The sequence below is a fragment of the Hypanus sabinus genome, chromosome 11, assembly GCF_030144855.1.
Source record: "Hypanus sabinus isolate sHypSab1 chromosome 11, sHypSab1.hap1, whole genome shotgun sequence".
NCBI lineage: Eukaryota > Metazoa > Chordata > Chondrichthyes > Myliobatiformes > Dasyatidae > Hypanus > Hypanus sabinus.
The window spans coordinates 1,070,968-1,084,133 of record NC_082716.1 but is presented as its reverse complement, the minus strand read 5'-3'; the positions used below and the strand labels follow the sequence as shown (position 1 = coordinate 1,084,133).

General features: G+C 50.1%; 1 protein-coding gene across 1 annotated transcript in view; it reads right to left on the bottom strand.

Annotated features, from left to right (window-relative positions):
* Positions 1 to 13,166, bottom strand: part of LOC132402321 (collagen alpha-1(XI) chain-like) — a 404,241-nt gene that overhangs the window by 220,066 nt on the left and 171,009 nt on the right. Inside the window, exon 15 of the mRNA XM_059985200.1 lies at positions 4,933 to 4,989. Coding sequence (XP_059841183.1) covers positions 4,933 to 4,989 — 57 coding nt within the window. The remainder of the gene's footprint in view (positions 1 to 4,932; positions 4,990 to 13,166) is intronic.

The window sequence follows — 13,166 nt, the reverse complement described above, 5'->3', positions numbered from 1 at the left end:
GGGTAGTGATAGGAGGAGCGGGTGGCGATGGTGGGAGGTGTGGGTGGTGATGGGAGGTGTGGGTGGTGATGATGGGAGGAGTGGGTGGTGATGATGGGTGGTGTGGGTAGTGATGATGGGAGGAGTGGGTGGTGATGATGGGAGGAGTGGGTGGCGATGATGGGAAGTGTGGGTAGTGATGGGAGGAGAGGGTGGTGATGATGGGAGGTGTGGGAAGTGATGATGGGAGGAGTGGGTGATGATGATGGGAGGAGTGGGTGGTGATGGTGGGAGGTGTGGGTGGTGATGGAAGGAGTGGGTGGTGATGATGGGAGGTGTGGGTGGTGATGGGAAGAGTGGGTGGTGATAGGAGGAGTGGGTGGTTATGATGGGAGGTGTGGGTAGTGATGATGGGAGGAGTGGGTGGTGATGATGGGAGGAGTGGGTGGTGATGATGGGAGGAGTGGGTGGTGATGTTGGGAGGTGTGGGTGGTGATGATGGGAGGTGTGGGTGGTGATGATGGGAGGAGTGGGTGGTGATGATGGGAGGAGTGGGTGATGATGATGGGAGGTGTGGGTAGTGATGATGGGAGGAGTGGGTGATGATGATGGGAGGTGTGGGTAGTGATGATGGGAGGTGTGGGTGATGATGATGGGAGGTGTGGGTGGTGATGATGGGAAGTGTGGGTGGTGATGATGGGAAGTGTGGGTGGTGATGGGAGCTGTGGGTGGTGATGGGAGGTGTGGGTGATGATGATGGGAAGTGTGGGTGGTGATGATGGGAGGTGTGGGTGGTGATGATGGGAGGTGTGGGTGGTGATGGGAGGTGTGGGTGGTGATGATGGGAGGTGTGGGTGATGATGATGGGAGGAGTGGGTGGTGATGATGGGAAGTGTGGGTGGTGATGATGGGAGGAGTGGGTGATGATGATGGGAGGTGTGGGTGGTGATGATGGGAAGTGTGGGTAGTGATGGGAGGAGTGGGTGGTGATGGTGGGAGGTGTGGGTAGTGATGATGGGAAGAGTGGGTGGTGATGATGGGAGGAGTGGGTGGTGATGATGGGAAGTGTGGGTAGTGATGGGAGGAGTGGGTGGTGATGATGGGAGGTGTGGGTGGTGATGATGGGAGGAATGGGTGATGATGATGGGAGGTGTGGGTGGTGATGATGGGAAGTGTGGGTGGTGATGATGGGAGGAGTGGGTGATGATGATGGGAGGTGTGGGTGGTGATGATGGGAGGTGTGGGTGGTGATGATGGGAAGTGTGGGTAGTGATAGGAGGAGCGGGTGGCGATGGTGGGAGGTGTGGGTGGTGATGGGAGGTGTGGGTGGTGATGATGGGAGGAGTGGGTGGTGATGATGGGTGGTGTGGGTAGTGATGATGGGAGGAGTGGGTGGTGATGATGGGAGGAGTGGGTGGCGATGATGGGAAGTGTGGGTAGTGATGGGAGGAGAGGGTGGTGATGATGGGAGGTGTGGGAAGTGATGATGGGAGGAGTGGGTGATGATGATGGGAGGAGTGGGTGGTGATGGTGGGAGGTGTGGGTGGTGATGGAAGGAGTGGGTGGTGATGATGGGAGGTGTGGGTGGTGATGGGAAGAGTGGGTGGTGATAGGAGGAGTGGGTGGTTATGATGGGAGGTGTGGGTAGTGATGATGGGAGGAGTGGGTGGTGATGATGGGAGGAGTGGGTGGTGATGATGGGAGGAGTGGGTGGTGATGTTGGGAGGTGTGGGTGGTGATGATGGGAGGTGTGGGTGGTGATGATGGGAGGAGTGGGTGATGATGATGGGAGGTGTGGGTAGTGATGATGGGAGGTGTGGGTGATGATGATGGGAGGTGTGGGTGGTGATGATGGGAAGTGTGGGTGGTGATGGGAGCTGTGGGTGGTGATGGGAGGTGTGGGTGATGATGATGGGAAGTGTGGGTGGTGATGATGGGAGGTGTGGGTGGTGATGATGGGAGGTGTGGGTGGTGATGGGAGGTGTGGGTGGTGATGATGGGAGGTGTGGGTGATGATGATGGGAGGAGTGGGTGGTGATGATGGGAAGTGTGGGTGGTGATGATGGGAGGAGTGGGTGATGATGATGGGAGGTGTGGGTGGTGATGATGGGAAGTGTGGGTAGTGATGGGAGGAGTGGGTGGTGATGGTGGGAGGTGTGGGTAGTGATGATGGGAAGAGTGGGTGGTGATGATGGGAGGAGTGGGTGGTGATGATGGGAAGTGTGGGTAGTGATGGGAGGAGTGGGTGGTGATGATGGGAGGTGTGGGTGGTGATGATGGGAGGAATGGGTGATGATGATGGGAGGTGTGGGTGGTGATGATGGGAAGTGTGGGTGGTGATGATGGGAGGAGTGGGTGATGATGATGGGAGGTGTGGGTGGTGATGATGGGAAGTGTGGGTAGTGATGGGAGGAGTGGGTGGTGATGGTGGGAGGTGTGGGTAGTGATGATGGGAAGAGTGGGTGGTGATGATGGGAGGAGTGGGTGGTGATGGTGGGAAGCGCGGGTGGTGATGGGAGGAGTGGGTGGTGATGTTGGGAAGTGTGGGTGGTGATGATGGGAGGTGTGGGTGGTGATGATGGGAGGAGTGGGTGATGATGATGGGAGGAGTGGGTGGAGATGGGTGGTGTGGGTAATGGTGGGAGGTGTAGGTGGTAATGGGAGGTGTGGGTGGTGATGGGAGGAGTGGGAGGTGATGGGAGGAGTGGGAGGTGAAGGGAGGAGTGGGTGGTGATGATGGGAGGTGTGTGTGGAGATGATGGGAGGAGTGTGTGGAGATGTTGGGAGGTGTGGGTGGTGATGATGGGAGGTGTGGGTGGTGATGATGGGAGGAGTGGATGGTGATGATGGGAAGTGTGGGTAGTGATGGGAAGAGTGGGTGGTGATGATGGGAGGAGTGGGTGGTGATGTTGGGAGGTGTGGGTGGTGATGATGGGAGGAGTGTGTGGAGATGGGTGGTGTGGGTGGAGATGGGAGGAGTGGGTGGTGGTGGGAGGTGTGGGTAGTGATGAGAGGAGTGGGTGGTGATGGGTGGTGCGGGTAGTGATGAGAGGAGTGGGTGGTGATGGGAGGAGTGGGTGGTGATGGGAGGTGTGGGTGGTGATGATGGGAAGTGTGGGTGGTGATGATGGGAAGTGTGGGTAGTGATGGGAGGTGTGGGTGGTGATGATGGGAGGTGTGGGTGGTGATGATGGGAGGAGTGGGTGGTGATGATGGGAAGTGTGGGTAGTGATGGGAGGAGTGGGTGGTGATGATGGGAGGTGTGGGTGGTGATGGGAGGAGTGGGTGGTGATGATGGGAGGTGTGGGTGGTGATGGTGGGAGGTGTGGGTGGTGATGATGGGAAGTGTGGGTGGTGATGATGGGAAGTGTGGGTAGTGATGGGAGGTGTGGGTGGTGATGATGGGAGGTGTGGGTGGTGATGATGGGAGGAGTGGGTGGTGATGATGGGAAGTGTGGGTAGTGATGGGAGGAGTGGGTGGTGATGATGGGAGGTGTGGGTAGTGATGATGGGAGGTGGGTGGTGATGATGGGAAGTGTGGGTGATGATGGGTGGAGTGGGTGGTGATGGGAGGTGTGGGTGGTGATGGGAGGTGTGGGTGGAGATGGGAGGAGTGGGTGGTGATGGGAGGAGTGGGTGGAGATGGGTGGTGTGGGAGGTGTGGGTGGTGATGGGAGGAGTGGGTGGAGATGGGAGGAGTGGGTGGAGATGGGTGGTGTGGGTGGAGATGGGAGGAGTGGGTGGTGATGAGAGGAGTGGGTTGTGATGGGTGGTGTGGGTGGTGATGGGAGGAGTAGTTGGTGATGGGAGGAGTGGGTGGTGACGTGTGGTGCAGGTGGAGATGGGAGGCGTGATTGGTGAACTGGGGATGGGAGGAGTGGGTGGAGGTGGGTGGTGTGGGTGGTGATGGGAGTTGTGGATGGTAGTGGGTGGTGTGGGTGGAGATGGGAGGAGTGGGTGGTGATGGGTGTTGTGGGTGGAGATGGGTAGTATGGGTGGAGATGGGTGGTGTGATTGGTGAACTGGGGATTGGAGGAGTGGGTGGAGGTGGGTGGTGTGGGTGATGATGGGAGGAGTGGGTGGTGAACTGGGGATGGGAGGAGTGGGTGATGATGGGAGGAGAGGGTGGTGAACTGGGGATGGGAGGAGTGGGTGATGATGAGAGGCGTGGGTGGAGATGGGAGGTGTGATTGGTGAACTGGGGATGGGAGGAGTGGGTGGAGATGGGAGGAGTGGGTGGTGATGGGAGTTGTGGGTGGAGATGGGTAGTATGGATGGAGATGGGAGGTGTGATTGGTGAACTGGGGATGGGAGGAGTGGGTGATGATGGGAGGAGAGGGTGGTGAACTGGGGATGGGAGGAGTGGGTGATGATGAGAGGCGTGGGTGGAGATGGGAGGTGTGATTGGTGAACTGGGGATGGGAGGAGTGGGTGGAGATGGGAGGAGTGGGTGGTGATGGGAGTTGTGGGTGGAGATGGGTAGTATGGATGGAGATGGGAGGTGTGATTGGTGAACTGGGGATGGGAGGAGTGGGTGATGATGGGAGGAGTGGGTGGTGAACTGGGGATGGGAGGAGTGGGTGATGATGGGAGGAGAGGGTGGTGAACTGGGGATGGGAGGAGTGGGTGATGATGAGAGGCGTGGGTGGAGATGGGAGGTGTGATTGGTGAACTGGGGATGGGAGGAGTGGGTGGAGATGGGAGGAGTGGGTGGTGATGGGAGTTGTGGGTGGAGATGGGTAGTATGGATGGAGATGGGAGGTGTGATTGGTGAACTGGGGATGGGAGGAGTGGGTGATGATGGGAGGAGTGGGTGGTGAACTGGGGATGGGAGGAGTGGGTGATGATGGGAGGAGAGGGTGGTGAACTGGGGATGGGAGGAGTGGTTGGGGATGAACTGTGACCTCCTGTGTCCTCCCCTCTGCCAAGAAATGGAGTGTTCTCAAAACTCACCACTGGTCCCGACCTTCCCGTCAGTCCCATCGGACCAGCCGGACCTCTCATGGCGATCTGTCAATAAAGAGGCAAGAGTCACAATACAGGCAAACACGGGATACAGGAAAACACAGTTGCCTGCCTGATATGGGCAAACACAGTTCATTGCCAGTTCTAGGCAAATGGAGGATATAGGCAAACACAACCCACTGCAGACCGCCCCATCACAGACGCTCTGACTGGACCCGCGTTGACAATTTGTGGAACAGGCCCTATTGACCACTGGCTGTATCTAGAATTTAAGATGAACAACAGATTTCTCCGATCATCACACTTTTGGAGAGCTGTGTGCAGTTCACCAGCTTTTGGAAGGGGTGCAGGAAAGATTTACAAGGATGTTGCCAAGATTGAGGATTTGAGTTATAAAGAGAGACAGGATAAAGTAGGACTGTTTTCCCTGTAGTGGAGAAGGCTGAGGGTCACCACATAGAGGTTTGTAAATCATGTGGGGTGTTGGTAAGTTGGAAGGACTCAGTGTTCTTTTTCACTCCAGGGTTGGTGGTCTAACAGTAGAAGTAATAGGTAAAAGGTGGTAGGGGAAAGATTGAAACAGGAACTGAGGGACAATGCTTTCACGCAAAGTGGGATGAGTGTACGGAATGAACTGCTAGAAGAAGTGGTTAAGGCAACCATTGAGAAATTTCAAAAACATTTGGATAGGAAAGATTTACAGCAGGGATTCCCAACTTGGAGTCCACAGTCCCCTCTGTTAATGATAAGACTCCATCCTTGAAGGATTGTGTATGGGGGGGGGGAGAGAGAGAGGGAGAGGGAGAGGGAGAGGGAGAGGGAGAGGGAGAGGGAGAGGGAGGGGGAGGGGGAGGGGGAGGGGGAGGGGGAGGGGGAGGGGGAGGGGGAGGGGGAGGGGGAGAGGGAGAGGGAGAGGGAGAGGGAGAGGGGGAGAGGGGGAGAGGGGGAGAGGGGGAGAGGGGGAGAGGGGGAGAGGGAGAGGGGGGAGGGAGAGGGAGAGGGAGGGGGAGGGGGAGGGGGAGGGGGAGGGGGAGGGGGAGGGGGAGAGGGAGAGGGAGAGGGAGAGGGGGAGAGGGGGAGAGGGGGAGAGGGGGAGAGGGGAGGGAGAGGGAGAGGGAGAGGGAGAGGGAGGGGGGAGAGGGGGAGAGGGAGAGGGAGGGGGAGGGGGAGGGGGAGAGGGAGAGGGAGAGGGAGAGGGAGAGGGAGAGGGCGAGGGAGAGGGAGAGGGAGAGGGAGAGGGAGAGGGAGAGGGAGAGGGAGAGGGAGAGAGGGAGAGAGAGAGAGAGAGAGAGAGAGAGACACACACACACACAGGGCTTGTTTATCTGTTGTGTTCTGTCAGGCATACTGGACATGCAATGTTAATGCCAGAGTATGTGTCAGCACTTGCGGCCCACCCACAGCACACCCTCGGCTGTGTTGTTAATGGGAGTGATGAATTTCACTAGATGTTTCAATGTACTTGTGATAAATAAACTTGAATTTTGAATCCTAGACTCTCCCACTATAGGAACATCCTCTTCACATCTACTCTATCCAGACCTTACAATACTCAATAGGTTTCAGAGAGATCACTCCTCATTCTTCCAAACTCTGGTAAGTACATGCCCAGAGCCATCATATAGTTCTTATATGTTAACCTTTTCTTTCCCAGTATCATTCTCCCAGCAAGGTTGGATCACATAGGATCAAAGTGAGCTAGCCAATGAAATCCAAAGTCTGTTTGGTGAATGGAGTCAGAGGAGGACGTAAGGTTGTTTCTCAGACCAAAGGCCTGTGACCAGTGGTGTGTGCCATAGGGATCGATATTGGGTCTCCTGTTCTTTTGTCACGTACATTAACAATTTAGAATGTAGAAATCTACAGCACATTACAGACCTCTTGGCCCACAAGGTTGTGCCAAACATGTAACCTGATCTAGAAACTGCCTAGAATTTCCCTACTGCATAGCCCTCTATTTTTCTAAGCTCTAGGTACCTATTTAAGAGCCTCTTAAAAAAACCCTATTGTATCAGCTTCCACCACCGTCACCGACAGTGCACTCCATGCACTCACCACTCTCTGTGTGAAAAACTTATCCTGACATCCCCTCTGTACCTACTTCCAAGCACCTTAAAACTATGCCCCCTCATGTTAGCCATTTCAGCCCTAGGAAAAAGCCTCTGGCTATCCACATCATCAATGCCTCTCATCATCTTCTACACCTCTACAGGCACCCCTTGCTCTCTGTCGCTCCAAGGAGAAAAGGCCAAGTTCACTCACCCTATTCTCATAAGGTACACCCTCCAATCCAGGCAACATCCTTGTAAATCTGCTCTGCACTCTTTCTCTTAGATGAGAAAGTAGATGGTGTAATCAATAAGGCTGCAGATCACACCAACATTGTTGGTGTAGGGAGGTGGTAAAGCTTGTTTGAGGTTGCAACAGGATCTAGATCAACTGGGAAATGGAGACAGGGAATGGCAGATGGAATTCCACTCAGACAAGTGAAAATGGAAAGGTTATGTACCACAGAATCCAGGAACAGTGAGTTAGGCGGATTCAATATTGGCTTAGAGAGAGGAAGCATAAGGTGATGATTGAAGATTGTTTAGAATAGAATAGAACATTACAACACATTAACTGGCCACTTGGCCCACAATGTTGTGCTGAACTAACAAATCACAAAAAACAAATCAAAACAGCTGAATACTAGTCCCTCCTACCTACATATCCTGCCATCTTCCTCACATCCATCTGCCGATCCAAACATCTCTTGAAAACCTCTAATGTCTTTGCCTCTACCACCAGACCAGGCAGCACATTCTGAGCATCCATGATTCTCTGAGTAAAAAACTTATACCTTACATCCCCCTTGAACCTACCCCGTCACTTTCAATACATGCCCTCTGGTATTAGACATTTCAATGCTGGGAAACAGATACTCTCAGTCCACTCTCTCTATGCCTCTCATAATCCTGTAAATCTCTGTCAGTCTCAGGCACTCCAGAGAAAACAACCCAAGTTTATCCAGACTCTCTTGGTAACACATACCCTCTAAACCAGGCAGCATCCTGGTAAACCTCTTATGCACTCTCTTCAAAGCCTCAATATCCTTCCTGTATTAGGCAACCAGAATTGTATGCATTTTTCCAGTTACTGTATGAGGAACATCTGGCAGCTCTTGAGCTGTATTCCCTGGAGTGTGGGAGAATGAGGGGGTATCTCATAGAAACATTCCAGATGTTAAAAAGCCTGAACAGATTAGATATGGCAAAGTTATTTCCTATGGTAGGGGAGTCCAGGACAAGAGAGCACAATTTCAGGATTGAAGGCCGTCCATTTAGAACAGAGATGCGGACAAATTACTTTAGTCAGAGGGTGGTAAATCTGTGGTATTTCTTGCCACAAGCGGTTGTGGAGGCCAAGTCATTGGGTGCATTTAAGGCAGAGATAGATAGGTTCTTGATTAGCCAGGGCATTAAAGGGTATGGGGAGAAGGCAGGGGAGTTGGAAGAATTGGATCAGCCCATGATTGAGTGGCAAAGCAGGTTCGGTAGGCATAATGGCCTACTTCTGCTCTTATGTCTTCTAGTTTTATGTAGTCTAACTAGTTTTTCTAAATTGCAACATAACCTCATAACCTTTGAACTCAATGGCTTGACTAATAAATGCAAAGCCTTCCATAAGCCTTCTTAACCACTTTACTGATCTCTGTAGCCACTTTCAAGGAGCTATGAACTTGGATCCCAAAAGCTCTCCACTGAGCAACACGCAAGGATCTTGCCCTACTGTGATTCAATGCCTCACATTTCACTGGGTTAAGCTCCATCTGCCATTTCTCTGCCCATATCTCCAATGATCTGTATTGTTTGCCAATCTTCTACAGTATCCACAACTCCACCAATTTTAGTATCATCTGCAAACTAACTAACCCACCCATCTACATTGTCATCCAGGTCAGTACATAGAAGTCCCAATGAGAGTGTGATCCTAGATCTCCTATAAGGGAATGAGACAGAGCACTATCTGTAGGAGAACACTTAGTACCTGGTGATCATAACGCCATTAGTGGGCGGAGCTACGATAGTGCACAACAACGACTTCTTCAAGCTCAACTGCAAAAACAGCTTAATTTCTATCTTTGAAAGGCAAACACGAGGAAATCTGCAGATGCTGGAAATTCAAGAAACACACACAAAATGCTGGTGGAACACAGCAGGCCAGGCAGCATCTATAAGGAGAAGCGCTGTCGACGTTTCGGGCTGAGACCCTTCGTCAGGACTAACTGAAAGGAAAGATAGTAAGAGATTTGAAAGTAGGAGAGGGAGGGGAAAATGCGAGATGATAGGAGAAGACCGGAGGGGGTGGGGTGAGGCTGAGAGCCAGACAGGTGATTGGCAAAAGTGATACAGAGCTGGAGAAGGGAAAGGATCATGGGACGGGAGGCCTAGGGGGAAAGAAAGGGGGAGGGGAGCACCAGAGGGAGATGGAGAAAAGGCAGAGTGATGGGCAGAGAGAGAAAAAAAAACAACTAAATATATCAGGGATGGGGTAAGAAGGGGAGGGGCATTAACGGAAGTTAGAGGTCAATGTTCATGCCATCCGGTTGGAGGCTATCCAGACGGAATATAAGGTGTTTTTCCTCCAACCTGAGTGTGGCTTCATCTTGACAGTCGAGGAGGCCATGGATAGACATATCACAATGGGAATGGGACGTGGAATTAAAATGTGTGGCCACTGGGAGATCCTGCTTTCTCTGGCGGACAGAGCGTAGGTGTTCAGCGAAACAGTCTCCCAGTCTGCGTCGGGTCTCACCAATATATAAAAGACCACACCGGGAGCACCGGACACAGTATTTCTATCTTTAATGCCTCTCTTTTTCCTTTTCAAGGTGGATGGTGTTCTGTCGAAGACCCTGACCAAGAACAACACTCACACTAAGCTCTTCGTGGAAGTGGGACTTGTTCATGTTTTTCGATACCCCTAGGACACAGCCTAGAAGACAAGTGGGCCTTCAGGATTCCGAAACTTTATCACCATAAATCAGTGAATTATTTTGTATATGTCTCCCCTCCCACAGTGAAAGGATGACACCTCTGTCCCTATATTAGGGAGAAAGAGAGCCTGTTGTATGTTGAATTGTTGAGTGAGCGATTCATTTTTATTGCACTGCAGATCGTGGTCTTTCTTGGGGGCTTTGAAATTACTTCATGGTGGGTGGAGGATGCTGAGGCTTTTCTTGCTGAAGTAAGTGGAGAGGGGGAAGTCATTATTTTTCTGTTGATTGTGGGAGTAGGAAGCCTTTGGGGTTTTAACATTTTTACTGTCACTCATTCTTGGGGAATTCTTCAGGTTTTGTAGATGTCTGCAAAGAACAGGAATGTCAAGCTGTATATTGAACACATTCTCTGATGTTAAATGCAACTGTTGAATTAGCTTCAAGGTAATTATGGAAAAAGATAGTTCTGGTCCTTGGGTTGAGAGTCTAAGTTGGAGAAAGGCCAATTTTTATTAGTAAGTTACTGGCAAGTGTGTATTGGGACAAGTTGATTGCTGGCAAAGGTGTAATTGGTAAGTGGGAGGCATTCAAAAGAGAAACTTTGAGCGTACAAAATTTGATTGTTCCTGTCGAAGTGTGGTTAGGTTACACTTGGAGTACTGTGTCCAGTTCTGGTCGCCTCACTGTAGGAAGGATGTGGAAGCATTGGAAAGGGTACAGAGGAGATTTACCAGGATGCCTCCTGGTTTAGAGAGTATGCGTTATGATCAAAGATTAAGGGAGCTAGGGCTTTACTCTTTGAAGAGAAGGAGGATGAGAGGAGACATGATAGAGGTATACAAGATATTAAGAGGAATAGATAGAGTGGACAGCCAGTGCCTCTTCCCCAGGGTACCACTGCTCAATACAAGAGGACATAGCTTTAAGGTAAGGGGTGGGAAGTTCAAGGGGGATATTAGAGAAAAGTTTTTTACTCGGAGAGTGGTTGGTGCATGGAATGCATTGCCTGAGTCAGTAGTGGAGGCAGATACACTAGTGACTTTTAGGAGGCTACTAGACAGGTATATGGAAGAATTTAAGGTGGGGGGGGGTATATGGGAGGCAGGGTTTAAGGGTCAGCACAACATTGTGGGCCGAAGAGTCTGTACTATGCTGTACTATTCTATGTTCTATGACATTGAGCCCTGGTTAAGAGAAAGAAGGAGGTGCATAGCAGATATAGACAGTAAGCTAAACCAGATACAATTGGAGTATAACAAATGCAAGAGAACACTTAATAAGGAAACCTTTCAAATGTTGAAAGGCCTAGAGTAGATGTGGAAAGGCTGTTTCCCGTGGTGGGAGAGTCTAGGACAAGAGGGCACACCCTCAGGATAGAGGGGTCCCCTTTTAAAACAGGGATGAAAAGAAATTTCTTCAACCAGAGGGTGGTGAATTTGTGGAATTTCTTACCACAGGCAGCTGTAGAGGCCTGGTAGTTGGATATATTTAAAGCAGAACTTGATAGGTTCTTGATTGGACATGGTATCAAATGTTACGGGGAGAAGGCTGGGGAGTGGGGCTGAGATGGGGGGAAAATATCAGCCATGATTGAATGGCAGAGCAGACTCGATGGGCCAAATGGCTCATTTCTACTCTATATTTTATGATCTTATGGAAATCAGGAGAGCTAAAATAAGGCATGAGAATGATCTAGCAAACAAGGTGAAGGAGAATCCTAAGGGCTTCTTCAGCTATATTAAGGGAAAAAGAATAGCAAGGGACAAAATCGATCCTCTGGAAGATCAGAGTGATGATCTATGTGTGGAGCCAAAAGAAATGGGGGAAATTTAAATTGATTTATTTGCATCTATATCTACTTGGGAGACTGAAACAGAGTCCACAGAAGGGAGGCAAAGCAACAGCAAGATCATGAGATGTTCGACAAGAAGATTCAGTCACTTAGCATTCAAGATGAGGCAGTAAATTGGTTTAAACATTGGCTTCACAGAAAAAGACAGAGAGTGGTTGTAGATAGTTGCATCTCTGACTGGAGGCCTGACTACTAGAGTGCCACAGGGATTGTTGCTGGGTCCACTGTTTCTCATCTATATCAACAAACCAGATGATAATGTGGTAAACTGGATCAAAAATAGCAGGTGGATTTTAATGTAGATAAGGGTAAAGTGTTGTACTTTGGGAACACTAACCAGGATAGGCCTTACACAGTGTGTGGTAGGGTACTGAGAGTGTGATAGAACAAAGGGATTTAGGAATACAGATCCATAATTTCTGGAAAGTGACTTCACAAATAAATAGTGTCTAAAGGAAGCTTTTGACACATTGGCCTTCATAAATAAGTGCACTGAGAACAAGAGTTGGGATATTATGTGACAATTGTATAAAATATTGGAGAGGCCTAATTTAGAATTTTGTGTCCAGTTTTAGTTACCTACCTACAGGAAAAATACAAATAATAAACATAGAAACAAAGAAAACTTGCAGCACAATACAGGCTCTTCGGCCCACAAAGTTGTGCCTAACATGTCCCTACCTTAGAAATTAATAGGGGTACCCATAGCCCTCTATTTTTCTAAGCTCCTTGTACCTGTCCAAAAGTATCTTAAAAGATCCACTGAAAAACCCTATCGTAACTGGTTGAGAGAATGCAGAAAAAGTTTTCAAGAATGTTGTCAGGACTTGCAAACCTGAGTAATAAAGAAAGGCTGAAGTAGGTTTTCAAAGCTTGCAGAGAGATTTAGGCCAGTCAGAAGAGTGGGCTGAATGATGACAGATGGAGTTTAATGCTGATAAGTGTGAGGTGCTACATTTTGGTAGGAATAATCCAAATAGGACATACATGGTAAATGGTAGGGCATTGAAGAATGCAGTAGAACAGAGTGATCTAGGAATAATGGTGCATTGTTCCCTGAAGGTGGAATCTCATGTGGGTAGGGTGGTGAAGAAAGCTTTTGGTATGCTGTCTTTATAAATCAGAGCATTGAGTATAGGAGTTGGGATGTAATGTTAAAATCGTACAAGGCATTGGTAAGGCTGAATTTGGAGTATTGTGTACAGTTCTGGTCACCAAATTATAGGAAAGATGTCAACAAAATAGAGAGAGTACAGGGAAGATTTACTAGGATGTTACCTGGGTTTCAGCACCTAAGTTACAGGGAAAGGTTGAACAAGTTAGGTCTCTATTCATTGGAGTGTAGAAGGTTGAGGGGGGACTTGATAGAGGTATTTAAAATAATGAGGG